We start from the raw sequence: 20500 nt of genomic DNA, 5'->3' as shown, positions 1-20500 counted from the left end.
GTAAGGGCCCCATGGGGTCCATGTGTGAGTCAGGGGTTGCCATGTAGGCAGTGGTTCTCAACCTTTTTCACATCAAGGTCCATTATTCATTCTGCATTTGAGCCACACGGACCACCATTTGATGAGATTTAGCCTCTCATTACCAAAACTAAATAATTGTATAATATTTTTTAAATATATAAAAATCTACATTCTCTCATAGTGTATAGGCATCTTGTTAATTTACGTAAGTAATGCAGATGTTTAAAACAATAATCTAACTCTTGTCCCATTTGGTTTCATTTTACGCTCTCAAGAGTTAAGGATCTTCAAGGGTCCATTTGGTTACCAACTCTCCATCATTTAGCTGGGGACCACCTGGAACCTCCTCAGGGACCACTGGTGGTCTCCGGACCACTGGTGTAGGTTACCAAATATCACCATTGTATTATAATTACTTAATTTACAAGAGAACAACAATGAGAAGAACAGTTAATTATTTTTTGCCTCATGTGGTGACATGGACTCATATGTCACACAACCATATCCAACAATAAAAAGATAACATATTCTAAGGTTTGTCAGAGAGACTAATAAATCTCAATCAAAGGGACGGGGTCACTCAGTCAGTGGACTAAATAGGGTCCTTTATTGCATATGAAAGGGGGTTGAGAAGCATTGATCTATTAGACACAGTGTCACACAGTGTCACAGTCATTTTAATTGACTGTGACAGGCTCTGGGGACCAGATTAGCAACAGCTCAGCCCATCAGGCAGTCATACTGTAGCTGCAGCACGTGCTGCTGCTGCTAAATCTATAACAACATATATCGTTTGTACACTTAAATCATGAATGACAATATTATAATATATGAATATGATAGGCCTACTGCTAACTTTGCTAAGTAAGTGTCGTTTACAAAGTACAATGCTATATACCGGTACGGCTGGTTTACCAGATGTCACATGTAACCCAATACTAAGCAGTAAGCACAGCATGCATGAGCCTAAAAAAATTCACATATAGATTGTATAGCTCTCGGACAGCGTGCAAAATGTAACCAAATGGACCCGTTAAAGGGTCCATTTGGTTACACTGTGCACACAACCAGAGTTAAATAGGTGTGTGTAAAGTGAAGATCCTATACATTCCACGGGGAAAGCAAACGCCGGGGAAACTCACTTGCTTTTGTCCGCCGCGCTCATCTCGTCAAACTTAGTTGAAAGATGTACCAAAGTAGGCTACTAGTCGTTACCAGCTTGTCCAGTCCTCTTAATGATCTCGTCTTGTGTTGGTCCAATAAAATAAAAAATATAAAAAGAATAAACTACTGCACACACGGTGTTGTGTTTGATTTACGCGCTTTTGAAACCTGCAAGATCACCAGCTGATTCCTCCTCTCGTTAGGTGGGACTCGTTAGGTCGGACTAGTGTAAAAGCGCTAGTATTATTATCTATAAATATCCAAAGTATGTTTACATTTAAACGCTGAAGACTCATATTATCGCGCCCGGTTTAAACTGTTGGTCATGCTGCGACTGAGAGAAGTTAAGTTGTTGTATTGTGTGAGGGAGCCGTGTGCGTGTGCGTGTGCGTTTGTGTGTGCACCACCAGGCAGTCTGCAGGCAGCGTGTCCTGTTCCATTTTTAAAGAACCATCCTCCCTCCCTCCTCCAACCGTGACGCGACGCGACACAAGTGGGAGGAGGTGAAGGTCAAAAAGTAGAGACTGAGCTCTAATGATGCCATCATCACATCTCTCTCTCTCCCCCCCCCCTCTCTCTGTGTGTGACTGTGTGTGTGTGTGTGTGTGTGTGTGTGTGTGTGTGTGTGTGTGTGTGTGTGTGTGTGTGTGTGTGTGTGTGTGTGTGTGTGCGTGTGTGTGTGTAAAGGAATTAACACACAATGTTCTGTGTTTTGTAAAACAAAGCAATTTATTATGCAACAACTTGTGCAGATGGATCAACAGCCTACTGTATTATGTATGTGTAAAGATATACATTATATAATGCACCTGCACTTATATTATAGCGCATATTTGCCAATGGAATTATATTAAAAGTGTCCATATGGCTGATTTACAGGCCCAACTGCAAGAACACTGATATGTATTGCAGCTGACCATTATAGATAGACAACTGCATGGATAAATAATATATATATATTTTAAAAGGGTAAACTTTTGTTTGCCAAGAGCTTCAACTGGCTCACATCCAGTGGTGGACAAACTCTACTTGTGTCAAGTCAAGTTGGTCACAACTTATCATTTATTATGCAACGTGTCTTGAGTGTACAGGGTTTGACCCCCATCAAACCCTGTACACTCAAGACAGACACGCTTCATATATGGCCAGTACAGAACTCATTCCATATGTTGATCTGACCCCCCCATGAAAAAGCGCCAGCGCTCGCCCAGCAACCATGTCTGCCGTCACCCTCGGCGAGGTGGCGTGCACGCGACCTGCACTGTTTTTGGTGAAGAGACTCCAAATATTATGTTATTATATTATATATATTAACCCATTCTGAACGGGCACCCATTTTGGTGTCAGCATCATGTTATGCTTTAGCTATTGAAAAATAGCAGATCTACAAGCTCATATCGCGCCACCGAGTGGCGCGATACGAGCTTGTAGGTCTGCTATTTTAGAAAAATCGAAGAGCGACTGACATTTCTAGAATCTGATCTCAGGTCAGAATGGGTTAATCAGACCAGTGTGTGTCCAGTGGAAACCTCGTATGAATCTGATCTCAGGTCAGAATGGATGAAGTGTTCGGAGGCACCACTGGACTTGAGTCAAGGCATGGTAGGGTGCCACGGCATGCAGACACTTGCCCTGATTTAGGGATCTAGAGCACTTGGTTTTCATGGGGGGGTCAGATCAACATATGGAATGAGTTCTGTACTGGCCATATATGAAGCGTGTCTGTCTTGAGTGTACAGGGTTTGATGGGGGTCCCTAGCTAAATGATAGATAGGGAGCAAATGGACCCTTAATTTGTACACTCTCAGAGTAAAAACATTTGTTTTACAATATAAATTGGGGTCCCAGAGATAGAAATGCCACTAAATGGGGGGGGGGGGGGGGGGGGGTCCTCCGTAAACTAATGCATGTCATACATGGAGGTCCTTGAAATTAAAATGGTTGAGAATCACTGCTGGACATGGGGTCTCTAATGGGGTGGTCCCTGCAGGCATATCTTTTAAAAAATGGGGGTCCTTGTCAATTTTGGGGTCCTTTACATGAAGAAGTTTGATAACCACTGATTAATTAGGCCGGCAGATTTAAGACAGGAATGTTGAGAAACAGATTGCTGCAGCATACAGTACATTATAGCCCAATAATAAGACCTACTAGGTGAATGTGATCCCTTGCAGAGTCTTGCGCCACCTTCTGGACTGGCATGGTCTTTGCACTTGACAGACAGGTTCTATAGTGAATGGGGTTCTCTCTCTGCTGGTGTTATTTTGGTAACAAGATGACTCGCCCCGTTTCTGTTTTACTCCCAGAATTTTCCCCAGTGAGGGGTGGGAGAGGCTGGACAGCAGACGGCTGGACTTTGAATTTCTCTAACTATAAACTTTCATGACAGCAGACAGCCTAAGTACAAATATAATTTATGAAAATCTACTACATTGAAGTCTGTTCACAGAAGTTGTTGTAGGATATGTGGGGATTATCTGACGAGGTACCATTTGAGTGTGCAAAACCTTACATATACTAAATAATACTAAATTGTTTATAGGGTCAATATAAGTAAAATAATATAGCCTTTCTACAGGAGTATCTTTTTATATTTTTCCAAAAAGAATACAAACAGCCAATAGCATATTACAAAGTTATCCCCCTCACTGGTGACAATTCCGGGAGGAAAAACGGCCAAGCACCGGGTCGAGTCTTCCGGTATTCGTTATTTTGACGTCACACATTTCAAAACACCACGTTAAATAAACCTCAGAGTGTATACTTATTCCAAAATAATTTATTTCACAGATCTCATTTCCAGGACAGCTACTACACGTGCTGTGACACATTAAAAATGGCCAAAACATTTAAAAGTGGATGAATTTCAGACTTTGTAACTATTTGGTTTATACCTGCATGTATACATTTACAGTTACACACACATTGAGTTAAAAAAACAACAACAACAACATATTAGAGAAAGCATTTGAAGACTACCTCAAAAAGGTGAAGGCACTGCTGTTGATCCAATAATTTAAAATAATATACACTTCACCCTTTTTGCAATAAAATTACATTTAGAAGATTTAGAACACTTTCCTGGGGGGGTCTTTATGTGTGTAATGTGTGGTTTTAGATATTTTTGATTTTAGCAGTGAGCCCCAGTGTCTGTGATGTCATGGGCACTGCGCTCACTTACTTCCAGGACTACATGTTGTCTCAGTAACAACGCAGGCACACCTGAGCGTCACGAAGATGCCAAAAGCCTCCGAGCGGCAGGCGTCTCTTCCGGGTTTTTAGACAGCTGGCGGATGGCGGGAATCTGTCCGACGCAGCATTCTGCCGTGTGGGTGGAGCTTCATTTCCATCCACCAGCTGTCTAAAAACCCAGAAGAGACGCCCGCAACGAGCGGCTTTTGGCCACGCATGGAATCTCAAGTGTGCTTACACCCTCAAGACAGCCCTCCCCCTATCCACAAGGAGGAGCAGTGCACCAAAAGCATTATGGGAATTGTAGTCCAGGAAGGAAGTGAGCCCAGTGTCCATGACATCACAGACACTTGGGGCTCACTGCTAAAATCAAAAATATCTAAAACCACATATTACACACATAAAGACCCCCAGGAAAGTGTTCTAAATCTTCTAAACGTCATTAAGATATAATCTTTTTTGCAAAAAGGGTGTCCCTTTAATAATCAGTACCAATACAGGTACATGTCTAGTGCAGTGGTTCTCAACCTTTCCTGTATCAGAGCATATTTATTTTAACGATCAATCAATTGATTCTGTTCCAGCTTGGATCATTGGAACTAACGTATTCCTGTTTATCGTATCACTATGTGACGTTTAGAAATGAATATAATGTGATTTTTGTGATTACTGTACAATTTAACAGTTCATACACTGTCTGGTTGTGGCCTTGTGGTTAGAGTGTCCGCCCTGAAACTGGGAGGTCGGAGGTTCGATCCCCGGCCGGATCATACCAAAGACTGTAAAAAAAAGGGACCCAAATGCCTCCCTGCTTGGTACTCAGCATCAATGGGTTGGATTGGTGGTCAAATCAACTCACTGCTCCAAGAGATGGGTCAAATGCGGAGACCAAATTTCACTTTCAATCGGGGTGTCTGTATTTGGTCTCCCTTCTCTTCTATTGAGACATTTAGATTGTGTCAAAGACACAGATTTTGACCTGATGGTCAAGATTCAATTTATCCTCCGAACAAGCAGGCCGGCTTTAGCTAAAAAAAAGATCACAGCACTTGAATAGGAAACTTTAAGAGGAAAGTTACAAAGCGCTTCTTTAACCCATTTAGGCTGATATAGAAACCTATGTTTCTATATCAGTGGTGCTCAATATTTCATGTCAAAGACCCCAAACATTATATGTAATTGGCCGCCAACCTCCATTTGAAAATATGTTGTTCCAGGGACCCTCCCAGAAGCAAAGATTTGGGTTAAAAGCGTTTGCTCTGAAAGAATATATATATTCAAAGATTTGCACCACAAAAATAGCAGATCTACAAGCTCGTAGCGCAGCACTCGGTGCCGTGCTATGAGCTTGTAGATAATTTTCTTTCAATAGCTAAAGTATAACATAATGCTTAAAACACCTAAAGGGGTTCCCGCCCAGAATGGGTTAATGTTATAATATCAATAAAATGTTAATCTTTGGCCAGTTTATTAGGCGACCCACTTGCAATATCTTCACGGCCCACCAGTGGGGCCCCGGCCCACAGATTGGGAACCGCTGTTGTTCTACTCATACTGTAGCTGTATGTACTGTACTGTACTGTATGTTGCGTTTCACGCGTAGTGCTGTTGCAGCAACAACAACCGAATCATGGTTTTTAAATCAGGTTTTAAAATAAAAACAAACACTGCCGATAATAATATAAACAATCAAAGTGAAACATATGATAACACTAATAAAAAGTAAATTAATTCCACGTCGTCCTCCTTTGTCTTCTCCAAAAATGATTGATTGTCATCGCATGTGGTTTATTCACAACTTGCTTAAGAACTCCTTCACCTGGAGAAATAAAGCAATAAATCGACAATTATCAGATCTACAATTTTTTGGAAAAATAAAATCAGTTAGTTAGAGTTAGTTATTGTCGCAACATATTTGACATCCGAGTACAAAATAGCTACATGTTTATGAAACTAAATGGTTTCAAAATCCAACCGTTAATTGATCTTCCATTCTGACTACATATGCTAATATGTTGTCAAATAATTTCCAGAAGATTGTAGCTAAATGGTAAATGGTAAATGGTGCATTTATATAGCGCCTTTATCCAAGGCGCTTTACAGAGATTGTGCATTACATTCACCCATTCTCACACCGATGGCAGCGGAAACCATGCAAGGCACCAACTAGCACATCGGGAGCAATTAGGGGTTCAGTGTCTTGCTCAAGGACACTTCGACAGTAACTCTGGGGGAGCCCGGGTTCGAACTGGCAACCTTACGGTTACCATCCAGGCACTCTACCCCTGAGCCACCGCCGCCCCCGTAGCTAACTAATAAGTAAGGGTTGTTTTGGACGTATACATGGTTTTTCCACCCGACAGCGACAGTTTGCTTCCTTGCTAATGACTAGTCAAATGGGAGTTGAGCTGCCATGAGAACTCTTGTGTTTATTCAACACCAAACTGCTACACAAGCAACACCTCAGCCTACAGAGGTCAAACCTGTGTGTGGCTATCTACTGTATGCTAAGGTAAAGAAAGGCTAGTAGGGGCAATTAAACAAGCCCTACACATTGCAAAATCCTTTATCTTTTAATTTTATACAAATGGAACCACCTGCAGGGGTCCATTTGGTTCCATGTGTATACTCTCAGAGTTACAGAACTGTAAGGATCCCGTTAGCTCCAAACGACTCATTTAGCTGTGGACCGCCCGTCATTTACAAATGGGAAAATGAGTTACAAATGGATGTATTTCCATACACATATAAACATATTAAAAACACCAAACACTTGATAGAATAATTGTCCATTGGACAAATGTATCAGTATTCATCTATTCAGCAGGACTTTTAACCCATTTTGACCTGAGATCAGATTCAAAAAATGTCTTGAAGCTATGTTTCTATGTCAGTCGTTCTTCGAATTTTCTAAAATAGCGCTATGAGCTTGTAGATCTGCTATTTTTCAATAGCTAAAGCATAACATAATGCCAACACCAAAAGGGGTTCCCGCACCAAAATGGTTTACTATTGTCCTATACTTACAACTTACAATATACTGTATGTACTATTTCAACACAATTTTCAAAGACATAATTAACCATTTGCTTTTCTAAAATCAATATACAATATATATATATTTGATTAATTTCAATGTTAATATTCTCTCACCTTCTCAATCATGTCGGCACACTTGGCCGTGTTCCCTTTAAAGTCGTCATCCACATCCATTGTCAGGATTGGCAGACTGTTTAGATACTGGAACTCCATGCTGTGGGTCAGAGGTGGAATTAAACATTAAACAACAATGCTTCTTTTGCTATCATCGTTTCCTTAAGCAATTGAGCATTTAAAGGAAGTCACAAGAAAGCCAAAGAAATAATGTGTTTCCTTAATTTCCTTGTTCATTTCTAAGAACCCCTCGAAGAGACAAAGACACAGTGTCAGGAAACCTATTTTAATCTCGTAGTTGTCTTACCGGTTTGAAGCCTCAGATTTGGCACTGGTAGTAGGTCTTATGTATCACAATTCACAAACATAATAATAATTTCCCTTTTCTTTGTACTTTTTCAGATAGATTCTTTATTTGTGTCATGCACCAGAGGTGCCCAGCCCACATGGACTTTAGGACACACCATACAAATCATTGCTTCAATATTGAAATAAAATAAAACTCCCTTTCACACAAACAAACTAAACATTCTGCCTTTTTTTCCCAAGCTTTACATAAGAAATCTGCTAAAACAAAAATACTCGACCTGGTTCCATCCGTTTCGTTTATATATAACTGTATATGGTACCGACGACGCACTGTCTGACATTGCGAGAGACATTGGAGAACTGTGCATTTTTGCAGGAATGTTGAGCTTGTAGATCGGCTATTTTCGAATGGACGAAATGTACATTTGAAAACGGATGTCAAGTGAGTAATGTATGTTTTGTAATAATGATCAGAATCTACAAAGTAACTATAGTAACTAAAGTTTTCAAATAAATAGAGTATTAAGTAATAAGTACAATATTTGTGAACCAGCAGCATGACATGAAAAAAACGAAAATGACCAAAGCTCCAATGGCAGCCCCTCAGCCAAGGTGGGTCACATTTGGATCCGAGATGTAGTTTAGTAGAGGTACAAGTATTGGACATTGGAGATACGTATAGTACTATGTAGTACATGCATTTAATTAGTCATTCAACTCTGTGGAAAAACTAGGGTGATTGTGAGTGCATTTCTTACCGCATGGTCTTGTGCTGTAGCCAGCTCTCATGCTTAAAGTGGAGCTTTTCCAAGTACTCCAGAGGAATGTCTTGTTCTTCTTCTCTGCCTCGGGTGTGCAACCTATGCAAACATTTCTAAAACACACAACAAACAAAAGGAACAATGAGTGAGAAAAACACATTGAAGCCTGAAAGGGAAACCCAGGTGTTATACGTACATGTAGCAGCAGAGAGAATGAAACACAGAAGGTAAGAGTAAATAAATATAATAGCAAGAAATGGAGTAATCTCAGACGTCAGTAGTTTTTGACGTATCTAATATTTGTATTAGGTATCATATAACTTAACGTTCTCTAATACTGTAGATAACCGAGTCCCAAATGTTTAAAAAAGTATAGAACATCCCGTTAAGTGAGGGGCGGTCTTATCATCACACGTCATCATAAATCATCTCATTCTGGCCAATCACAATTTGCGTCCTCACTTTTATCTTCAATGTTTGTGTTTACTCTAAGCCGGAAAGCTGGTCATAGGAGGGTCTAGCGCCCCTCAATAAAAAACATGAATAAAAATGTGTATCAGTGAGTGTGCACGCACAATGTGAGATTAGCTGTGGACAAACACACAGACACAGACAGCCCCCTTTGAAATAATAATACAAATCACACTCGTGTGAAGTGAGGGGCGCTCTTATCGTCATACATCATCATAAATCACATTCCGTGCTCAGCCAAACAAATCATCACAAAATGTGATTCCAGCCAATCACTTCATTTTTATCTTCAATATGTACTTTTTGCTCAGCCAATCAAATCATGGCTATGGGGTGATCAGCCAATCACAAGCCAATGTTTGTGTTCACACAAACCCGGAAAGCATTCATCAAAAATAAACTACAGAACAACTCGTGAACAAAAAGTTGTGGGATTCTGCTAAATTAACTTAGTCACATGCTAAGAAAAATCACACCCGTGTGAAGTGAGGGGCGCTCTTATCATGCTACGATTAGGTGATGTTATGGATGATGTAAAACAAACGGTGTCAAAACAAACATTAAATTCTCTTTATTGTTAACTAATGGGATGTAATGTTCGTGTTAGGGGGACAAGATGACATACATTTTTCCTTCATTGTCAATGGCGTCTTTAAAACAAACATTGAACTAAAAACAAACATTAAACCTCTCTTCGTTGTCAATGGCGTTTCTAAAACAAATATTGAACTAAAAACAATCATTAAACCTGTATATAGGAGTGGCTAGCGGCCCTCAGTCACAAATATAAATAAAACGATAGAATAAAATACTGCTCTGAAGATATGGGCACTGCATCTCTGAATGAGTGAATATATGAATGAATATACACCTATCGCCAAACGTACAGTCTGTAAAGTCAAATATAATGGATATGTCTAAGAGTTACGTTATCAGTGATTAGGAGGATGTGTGGGATACATGGTCTGACCTTCAACATAGAGCAGCAGGATGAAAACGTACACTAGTAGAACAGTACCTCAACGCGTATTGTCAAGGAATTTTGTGTTGAACCTTTAAGAAGTTCTTCATGCTGTCAATCCTTTCTATTATGCCATAATGGTTCATTCATCTATTTATCGATGTCCACAATTGGCTGCTGAGCATGCAGGTTAAGATAAGAAAGGGTCCCATTTAAAAGTGGGAAGGTGGAGCCAGGGTGCACCCCCAGTCCCCACACGGGGGTGCAGAAACGATGGAGGTATAGGGAGAAGGGGACACTCTGGGTGCACTAACGGAAAATTCCTAATTTATACTTTGTTACATGACGTGTCGCGACGGGGCAAGCTCAGAACGCATCGCATCCGCGATGCGTCGTGAGCTTGTAGATCGGAATTTCCTCATAGTACGAGTCAGGGTTAAGAGCGCTTTGGGGAGTGTCAGCTCACTGACGTTGTTACAAACCTATATATATCCTCTCTATAACAGAAGGGGTTTCATAATAGACGTCTTGATTTTTTGTACTTCCTGCACAAATACGCCCACGTTCTGGGTGAACCTGTCCTGATTCCTCGTTAGCAGGTTGCGTTCTATTCCCCTCATGAGATTCTCAAAGCACAAGAGCATCAGTTGCTGCTTCTCCGGAGGCTGGCTGTTCACAATGCTGTACCTCAAGTCTTCGAAATACGCCTCATTAAGCAGGATCAGCCCCAGCAGAGGCCTGGATATGGCCCAAACGTCCCGGTTCCGGCAGGTGTCCACGACGACGAAGTTCAGAACCATGGGGAGCATCTGCTTCAGCATCTCAGTTTGCTGCTGCATGACGTGTAGGAAGCGGATGTCCGTTTCCGCCATGGGAGCGGGCCGTTTCTTCATGGCAGAGCGTGAGAACAAGCAGAACAAGTAGGTTACGATGTGATTCAGACTGGAGCAGCTCGCTAACGACACCATCGTCATGGTGGTGGTGGCTTCCACGCTGGGCATCATCACGGTAAGCCCTTCCGATATGGAGGTCATGATGTAAATCAAAGCATGCGACTCCAGACCGGCGACAAAGTACATGTGGTCCTGAGTCACCACTTCCAGCAAAGCATAGAATGCCTGGCTGAGCTTGGGATACTCCAGTATGTCGCTGTGCGGAATGGACAGAAACAGTTTGACGAAGGTCTGCAGCGCGTTCTCGAGAGCATCGTCGCGGTAGAAACGGAGCGCTCCGAAGCTGACGTAGTTGCCGCCGAGGGCAGCCTTGAGCATGGTGAAACACACGCTCACTCCCTTCAGCTTCAGCGCGTACACCTGCTCCTTAGGTACCTCCCCCGAGGTCAGGATACGGTTCCCGTACGTGGTGACCGTCTTGCTAATTTCTCTGAACAGCAGGATCCCGTTGGGCGAGGAGACGCCAAACTGGAGCCTTTGGAACTTGTTGTGAACGAGCTCTGCCATGAGTTTGAGGACAGGCGTGGTGCATTCTGGGTCGTGCCACCAGAACTCTATGGCCCGCTGCAGGACGGGCATGTAGGCTGGATAGATCCAGTCAAAGAGCATCATGAAGCTGTTCTTACCAGTGAAGGCAATGGCAATGCCTCTCAAGTCACGGACTAGCCCCACCAAAGCCCTCTTGGCTTCCAGCTGGTTGGTGGCGAGCATCCGAGCCACAGATTCAAACACGGTTGTGAGCGGCAGCATGAACTGTTCAAACTGGTTCTCGTCCTCACCTAGGTTAACCATGACCAGGCGTCCAAGTGCAGTGTAGAAAGTGGTTCGACAGCGCATGTCGCTAAGATTAGACTGGCTGTCGAGGATCGAGAAGTTCTCACTTGCATGGTTATTCAACATGAACTGCACAGCATCGAGCTTTGCCAGCTCTCTCACACTGTTGGTGGGCCCTATAGAGAGGGCATGGAGTAGCTGAAGTGTCTTGGATGTGGCTGCTTCGGAATGGCCCCAGAATTTCAGATTGGTGGTGATTTTCCCAATGAAGACATTAAGTACCATGCTCTGATCATTAATTCCGAGAACCTCCGATAGCCGCGTGTAAAGGTTGGATTTATTAGGCACCTGATTATTTATGTAGATGTTTCTCAACTGCTCACAGAAGCTGAGCATGGCCAGCTCGAGCCTCTCGTTCCCAGCCTGTGCCAACCGAGAGTCTGTCAGATTCATCAACTGGAGCACGCGACATGCAAGCTCTCCGTCCATGGCGTCCGTTTCCTCATTACTGCTGAACGCAGTCCGTCCTCCGATCACGGCTCCGATCATATATACCAACCATGTCAGCCAACCCTCCTGAACGGTGATGTCTGCCTGGTTGGAGGTTCTCGACTGCAGCAGCTCTTGATACTTCTGAGCCGACTGGTCGAAGAGTTGAATCAGCAACGTCCAGGTCCCCGCGTAACAATATCTCCCTATGGTGGAGAACTGCTCCATCTGTTCTTGAACGACGGCGGCGTCGTCCAGAGGATCCTCGAGGTTGTCTCTCAGGATCCTGTGGACCGAGTCGAGACGCGACGTGATGTAGGCCTTGGTGACCACGGGCGTGTACGTGTCCAGGAGGTGTGGACGCGGGAAGTCTTTGACGTGGAGAAGGTTCGTAACCAGGCGCTGCCAGAGATCTAGCAGGTAGTGAACGCTGTTGGGTGCAAACTCTGAGTGCTGCAGACCGCTGACCGTAAAGTTGGCTACGAGGCGTATTACTTCAGGGTAGTTATTTACCGTTACCAGGTCATCCAGCTGGTAGTTGCTCTTCAGCTGCGACAGAAGCCGACAAAACTGATGGTAATTATCAGGGTCTGGCAGACACTGGGGGTTTTCTAATATTCTCTTAACTCCCTCCACTAACTGTGAAAGGAACTTTTCCCCTTCTTCTCTGCTGAATAGATTCCTCCGAAATGAGACTATCTGAACGAGACATGACAGCACCAATGGGGAGAGGGACGGAGGGGTGGAATGATACAAGTTGAAAAAGAGGTCTAGGGTGGAGGAATCGAGGAATGCCGATTTCCAGACGCTCGGGATCTGCACGCTGTGGAATTTACCATCCAAGCGCTCCGAATCCACATACAAGTTTCCTATGAAATCATAACTGAGGCAGCTGTGGCTCAGCTTCAACAACTGCATCAGCAGTGCATGCTGAGACTCGGGGTTCAGATTAAGGTTCTTCCCCGACGCCTGTTTCAGCAAATTGCAGGACAAATTGAAAATGTCCAAAAGCGACGCGTCTCTAAATGACACGGCTATCGTCCTGTGCTCTTTCAGCGTATGCTGTGTCTTGTCAAAGCGATCGATCTCGTCGGTCAGCTGGCAGAGGATGGTGACTCCCAGGATGCAGTGCTCCACGCTGTCCTGCAAGAAGCGCGTCACGTCGGCAATGACATTCCTGAAGACATAGTCGTCCTTCTGACGACAGTCGAACCAGCCGAGCTTGGTGATGCGGGCGTACAGCTGGATGAGGGCTTGGGTGACAGAGGCGGGTAACTTCGGCCGCCCCGCCAGATAGTTCAGCACATAGTTCCGGATGTCCATGCGCTGTTCAAGGGGCAGAGGATTGCTAGTTCTGCACACGAGTTTAGACAGACAGGTGGCAGCGAGCAGCTGAGGATAGGCCGAGGTGCCTCTCTCTAGCAGTAGCAGACATTTGCTCAGACAATCGGGGCTGTTGGTGAATTCCGCCAACGCTTTCTCCGCCTGGTGCCGGACAGTCGTGTCGGTAGACTCGTATAGCTGCCAGCATAGCATCTCCAGCTGAGCAAGGCCCGGTTCTTCCATTTTGCTCCATTGCATGCAGCCTTTCACTCTGCAGCGCTATCGTCTTAGATTAACTGCAATTCCTTTCATTTTCATTTTACTATACAGTGCCTGTTTGTGAGTATTTGGAGGCTAGTTTATGACATCAGTACTATGATGTCAACCATCTCTATATTTGGGCATATCGAGAGACAGACAACTTTAACCCATTCTGACCGGGCACCCATTTTGGTGTCGGCATCATGTTATGCTTTAGCTATTGAAAAATAGCAGATCTACAAGCTCATATCGCGCCACCGAGTGGCGCGATACGAGCTTGTAGGTCTGCTATTTTTGAAAAATCGAAGAACGACTGACATTTTTAGAATCTGATCTCAGGTCAGAATGGGTTAATCAGACCAGTGTGTGTCCAGTTGAAACCTCGTATGAATCTGATCTCAGGTCAGAATGGGTTAAACAAACATTACCAGGCGCCCCTCACTTCACATGATGTGTGGTTTTTGGGGGCCGCTAGTAGATTTTCATCTTACACAAACATTAAGTTCATTAACATTAAGATAATTTACGTCATATGTGGACGAGCAAATCGGCTACGTTTGTCCCACACAAATTCCCATTGACAATGAATGGATGATGTAAGATGATAAGAGCGCCCATCACTTCACACACACGGGTGGTATTTTATTTTTATGTATGTTACTGCCATTTCTTTAATAATAAAGTGTGCTGCTTGTGAGAGGAACCACAATGGACATAAGTCTTAAGACTTAGTTGTGTTTATCCTTGAACAGCTGTAACCTGCTGGTTTAATTTCATATAAAAAACGAATCAAATCATATTTAACTCTCGCGCACTCTAGTGCAGTAGGCCTACATATAACACAGTGGTTCTCAAACCATTTTCATTTCAAGGGCCCCCCCCATTGCTCTGAAAGTGTACAAATTGAATGTAACTGTAACTCTGAGTGTACACACCACTTCAAGAAGCAGTGATATTTAACAAGCGTTGTAATTAGGGCCGGGACTAATTGCGATTAATTTAGATTAATTAACTACAGAAAAATTAATCGCGATTAACTACAGATAAATTAATCGCACCTTTTTTTTCACAGCGGAACGTTTCTCACTGGGCGCTTTTCTATAGTACTGAAAACTGGAAATAATAAAAAGTCACCCCATTTTGTGTTGCCTAGAACTGGAGGTCTGACAAAAAACAGTAACAATATGAAGTAAGTACAGCTTTGTGATGTCACTGAGATGTACTTGTTACTGTTACTAATTTTTTTTCAGACCTCCAGTTCTAGGCAACACAGAATGGGGTGACTTTTTATTATTATTTCCACAACAGGTATATTAATGACAGCAAAATGTTGAAAATGAGTGGTATCCTGTAGTCACTATTCGTTGATTCACTGGGATACCAAAAAACATTTAAAAAAAAAGGTTTCTCGCTGTTCGGGTTGAATATTGATATGCGATTAAAATGCGATTAATCTAGATTAATGAATTGCAAAGCCTCTGATTAATTAGATTAATTTTTTTAATCGAGTCCCAGCTCTAGTTGTAATACCTCGGGTGCAGCTCGGAGGTAAACGATGCCATCCAGCTGGATCTGCTTGCCGAACTGGCTGTGGAGCCAGCCGTGCCAGTCCTGATAAATGGACCACTCTGTCTCGTTCAGACACTCGCTCTCATAGAGGTTGGCTGCAAAGACGTACCTATACAGTAGGATGAGGATGATAATGCAGGGGACGGAGGTGGGAGGCACAATTAGCACAGATCAGGTTTTAAGTTTAAAAATAAAAAAAAGTGTATACAGTAAAATCCCCAGTGTTCATTGATCTTTCTGTAACTCTGAGAGTGTACAAAAGTAACCAAATTGACCTTTGCATTTGGACACTCAAAATTAAATTAAACGGCAAAGGGAGAATTGTCTACCCTAGCCCATTCTGACCGGGCACCCATTTTGGTGTTGGCATCATGTTATGCTTTAGCTATTTAAAAATAGCAGATCTACAAGCTCATATCGCGCCACCGAGTGGCGCGATACGAGCTTGTAGGTCTGCTATTTTTTGAAAAATCGAAGAACGACTGACATTTTTAGAATCTGATCTCAGGTCAGAATGGGTTCATCAGACCAGTGTGTGTCCGGCGGAAACCTCGTATGAATCTGATCTCAGGTCAGAATGGGCCAGTCCCCGGTTTTGCTCCGGGACACATCATCGACACATAGATTGGGTGAGTCGAGGGTCAACCCGGTGACCTTCCAATTACCAGATATTACTCTATATACCCACTCAGCTCCGACAGGCCCGTATAGCTGAGGATTCTATCGTGTAGGATTCTGGTTTCATTTGGTTCTGTTCTGGTGACACTGCACCTATACAGTACTGTACCTGTCACTGTAGATGGAGCGCTCAAAGAACTGCACAGGGTTCTGAGCCTCTCGGAGTTTCCCGTTGTTGGACTTGATCTGGGCTCGGACCCGACTCATGCAGGCGTAGGTCTGGAACGTATAAGCCCATCTCTCTGGCTTCTCATACATCATCTGCAAGACATTCCCTCCACTCTTCTGGGATGTGGTCAACTCCTATACCGTGTGACAGATGGAAGACGGTCAAAAGTTAAACAAATAGAACAAAAAGTTTCACCTAAATAGAAAACGGAATTAACGCCACAATATGAAACAACAGAACACTAAAGTTCATGCTGTAGAGTCCATAACACACTCTGTGATGTTGTGTACTATTATATTACACACTATGGGCTGTATTTTGCGTGTCTTAAGTACCAGGTCTTATTACCTAACTTGAGTAAACTAAAGACCTGGAGGCGTGATCAATGCTCTTTGGCCACTCAGAATAGCCAAATGGCATTGATCACACCTCCAGGTCTTTAGTTTACTCAAGTTAGGTAATAAGACCTGGTACTTAAGACAAGCAAAATACAGCCCTATAACTCATGTGTTCTATTGCTTAAATATAACACAATGATGTTTTATACATCACAAGCTGAATAAGATTTAGTAGTGTTATCTAGGCAAGGGGCAAGCCACTGATTGCAGTTGGCAAAGAATTTGAATTATGTTTTGTGTGCATTTTCTTTGTATGCCTGCCCTGTACCTGTGCATTTCATCCAAAAATGAACTAAAAACGTATTAAAAATAAACAAAAGTTAAAGTGATTGCCAACCTTTTTTTATTTCAAGGGTCCCCAATTTAATATGCATTAGGCCACGGTGGCCACCCATTTTTGTTTTAATTCTCAGGGCCTGCTGCTGAACTGCCACCTCCATTTGAACGTGAGTGTTGTTGGGGAGAGGACGCGGCCTGCGCTCAGTCATAAGCAGTATTTTTGCGCAACAACATTGCACTGGGCGAACGTCAAATGATATAGGGGCCCTCAGAGTCACAGAACCATGAATGGTAAATGGTGCATTTATATAGCACTGTTATCCAAGGCGCTTTACATAGATATAGTCCATTATATTCACACACACATTCATAAACAGACGGCGGAGGAAACCATGCAAGGCACCAACCTGCACATCGGGAGCAATTAGGGGTTCAGCGTCTTGCTCAAGGACACTTCGACACCGACCATGCCGTTCCCTTCCGGCTGCTCTAACCGGCCACTCTACCCCTGACCCACTGCATGCCGACCCATAAAGGAGTTTGAGCCAAACAGCTTCAAATACCATATTGTATTTGAAAGACAAGACAGATTTATACGTTTGTCATCATAATGCAGTAATAAATGACTGCTGCAGTGCTGACTGAATGACTGAGTGTCGGGGAATCGACAGGGATGTTGCCCCACAAGACTGATATATCTGTTCATCTGTCCGGGATGGACCATCTGTTGCTTAGGGTGTGTAATCCTAGCCCGAGGCGCCCTGGGTGGTGGTGGTGGTGGTGGTGGTGCCTTGGAGGTCCATGTGGACAGATGGCAGCTGTATGCTATATATGCAGTTTGAAGACACAATCTCCCTGCCTTGGCTTTATGTATTATGAATCCCACTGACTCTTCTGGCTCCTTAAGTAATTTGGGTGAAACCTTGTAAGGCACGGCAGGAAGGGATTTCATTCAAAATGACTCTTAATCCAGAGCGATTTACGTACAAGCAAGCAACGTAAACATGAGGTAATAATACCTCAAATGCGTAGAAATAGGCATCTAGGATCATAGGTAAACTATAAGAACTTATCATCGGTATTGCATAAACCATTGCAAATTATTATTATTCTTTTCATTACACTGTTTAAAAAACTAATATTAATCTGTACATTGAAACTATACAAACTAAAAGGGTGTATATATAGCATCCTTTAGTCAACAAATAAACCTGCCATCTGTCTACATAACACACTATATGAATTAGAATTTAACCATTGCATAAGCCTGCAAGGCCATCAAGGCTAGGGCAAGTGCGGGCTAAAGTGGAGTCCGAAGAGGTGAGTCCTCAGATTACCAATCTACGATGGAAGACGGGGAGTGAGTCTGCACTTCTACTTGCAATGGGAAGTTTGTTCCAGAATGGGAGAAGATAGTTCATTCCACAAGGGATTGCTGACTGACCAATTCCATTCTAGCAGCAGTTTCAAGATTGATTGATTGATTGATTGAATACTTTATTAACCGTTTGCAAATACAGTAGTACAGTGGTACGATTATACAGTGAGGCTAAAAGGATAAAAAGAAACAAGAAAGATAATCTGATCAAATTCCGCCATTGGGTTAAGCCACTGGTTCTCAATGTGGAATCCCCAGGGGCCAGGGGCCCTGTCTGAGTGGGGAAGGGTCCCCACACCCCAGGGGCCCTGTCTGAGTGGGGAGGGGTGGGGGAATGTCCAGGGGGTCCCCAGTGAAGGGATTGATATAGTTAATCTTCACCATTGTTATACAACTAAATACAATTAGTGAACGAATGAATATTTTGACCAGAATGCCCTTTCTACCAACAGACACATTTCTGGGCCAAATCATAATGATACAAATCTCTATGGGTTGGGGTCTCAGACTAAAACTAAATCATACCAAATTGGGTTCCCATCTGGCCTAAATCTGTGTTCACAACAACAAGGAGGCAGGCATGGCAACATGAATCAATCAATCAATCATTCAATTAAAGGTATATTCAGTGATTTCACTCAAAAAACGAAACCTAAGGTTTTTTGACCCCCAGGGGTTAACTGGGGACAGGGAGGAACTCCTTATATGGCCAGCACACTCCATAGTAGGGAGGATTATCACAACAAAACAAAGAAATAAGTGATATTTTAATTAAGTGAAATCACTGAATATACCTTTAAAAGCCACATCCCATCACTGAGTGCTACAGAGTGAAGTTAGATGATGAAGGCAGTGGTGGAACAGTTCACATTCAAATATTGTGTGGTTGAAAGTTACTTTGCCGATTTTTATTATTGTTACAATATTAAGTAGGCCCATTTGTCATCTAATAAAAAATAGGCTATTCAAGCTATCAAAGCAGCTGGACATTGTTTTTTTTATTGTTTTTTTTTTTACTTGAGTACGATTTTAATATGCCTTTTACTTTTTTATATTGTGGGGTTAAGCCCCTAGGGCTGTAAACCATAGTATGTACAATCTGCAAACTGTTAATACAGTATTCCATCAATCAATCAACCAACCAACCAACCAACCAATAACCTACCTCAAATTCACTGTGCTGTGTTTGGACATTGCACCACCTAGCGATGGGTTCCGGTACTACCTCCCAGTCACAGCTCTGCTGTTCCAAGAGGCGCACGAACGTGGACTTGCCCGCCGCTGATATGAGGAAGAGGAGTGGACAGGACAGGACGTTGATTACATTTAACCATATTTAGGTTTCACAGAATAGCATATACTCATTATGTTCTGTATGATATATTTTCCTGGGCATTAGTGGGGCAGACAGCGATGAGAAGGTCCAGAACTACTAGGCTACTGCTGTTGTTTTTTCGTTATATATTTTATAAAGCCTACTACTCACTCACACAATCTCGTAATAACGAAAAAATAATCATGTAGAAAACGTAGGCCTACTAAAAAGATACATGGAAAGCCAATTTGTTGTTTGTCCAGGTGAATTTGTTTTAATTTGACTTTTTCCAACACATTTAAAAAAAACACACACACACACACACACACACACACACACACACACACACACACACACACACACACACACACACACACACACACACACACAATTATACTAACAACAGTTGAACAGTATAGTAACACAAGAAAGAATGCCAATGTCACATCGCTTGTATAGGCCCTATCTGCCGCGAGCAACGTCGACATACATGCGATTATTAAGTATAAATGTGGCTATTAATAATTACTATTATTAAATGATTGAAAACTTACCAATGTTTCCCTCGATGGAAATGCGCTTTATTCGTTTCTCCGTGCCGTCTTCCAGGGGACTTGGACACGTTTTCTTGGGGGGTGTTGGAGTCATTTCTATCAACGATCAAGTCTCTTTAAGTAAAACAGTTTATTACAGTGGTGACAATACAGTATCAGTACTGTATACACACACTAACTGACAACACACAAAGCGCGAATGTTGAACTTTGGCGGCAGCTGCTGTCATTGACGCAGCTCTGCATGATGGCTCCGCCTCGGAAGTTGCGCCTGGTGGCGCGTCCCATGCCGAAAATAGCAGATCTACAAGCTCACAGCGCGTCACAAC

At 42.8% G+C, this 20500-nt stretch overlaps 3 protein-coding genes across 4 annotated transcripts in view; all 3 read right to left on the bottom strand.

The window, feature by feature from the left end:
• LOC310879331 (electrogenic sodium bicarbonate cotransporter 1-like) overlaps positions 1–1568 on the bottom strand; it is a 94257-nt gene extending 92689 nt beyond the window's left edge. For both annotated transcript variants that reach the window (XM_083793920.1, XM_083793921.1), the window contains exon 1: positions 1164–1568. In XM_083793920.1, the coding sequence (XP_083650046.1) occupies positions 1164–1186 (23 nt within the window). In that variant the 5' untranslated portion in view covers positions 1187–1568. The remainder of the gene's footprint in view (positions 1–1163) is intronic.
• A 4402-nt stretch (positions 1569–5970) lies between these two features.
• On the bottom strand, positions 5971–20352 carry dck (deoxycytidine kinase). Its single transcript, XM_083794072.1, has 7 exons — positions 20173–20352; positions 19469–19584; positions 16189–16382; positions 15363–15510; positions 8598–8713; positions 7531–7630; positions 5971–6196 (listed from the first exon to the last, which is right to left on the bottom strand). Exons 1-7 carry the CDS (start codon positions 20264–20266, stop codon positions 6170–6172), a joined length of 795 nt encoding a protein of 264 aa, XP_083650198.1. The 5' UTR covers positions 20267–20352; the 3' UTR covers positions 5971–6169.
• On the bottom strand, positions 10530–13814 carry LOC310879576 (exportin-7-like; the record flags this gene model as incomplete). The annotated part of the gene is made up of 1 exon (XM_083794351.1): positions 10530–13814. One exon carries the CDS (start codon positions 13812–13814, stop codon positions 10530–10532), a length of 3285 nt encoding a protein of 1094 aa, XP_083650477.1.
• Positions 20353–20500: the final 148 nt, after the last annotated feature.

Source organism: Protomyctophum parallelum (genome assembly GCF_964188405.1).
Source record: "Protomyctophum parallelum genome assembly, chromosome: 21".
Classification (NCBI taxonomy): domain Eukaryota; kingdom Metazoa; phylum Chordata; class Actinopteri; order Myctophiformes; family Myctophidae; genus Protomyctophum; species Protomyctophum parallelum.
The sequence above is the reverse complement of the archived record's forward strand: the minus strand, read 5'-3'. Positions and strand labels throughout refer to the sequence as shown.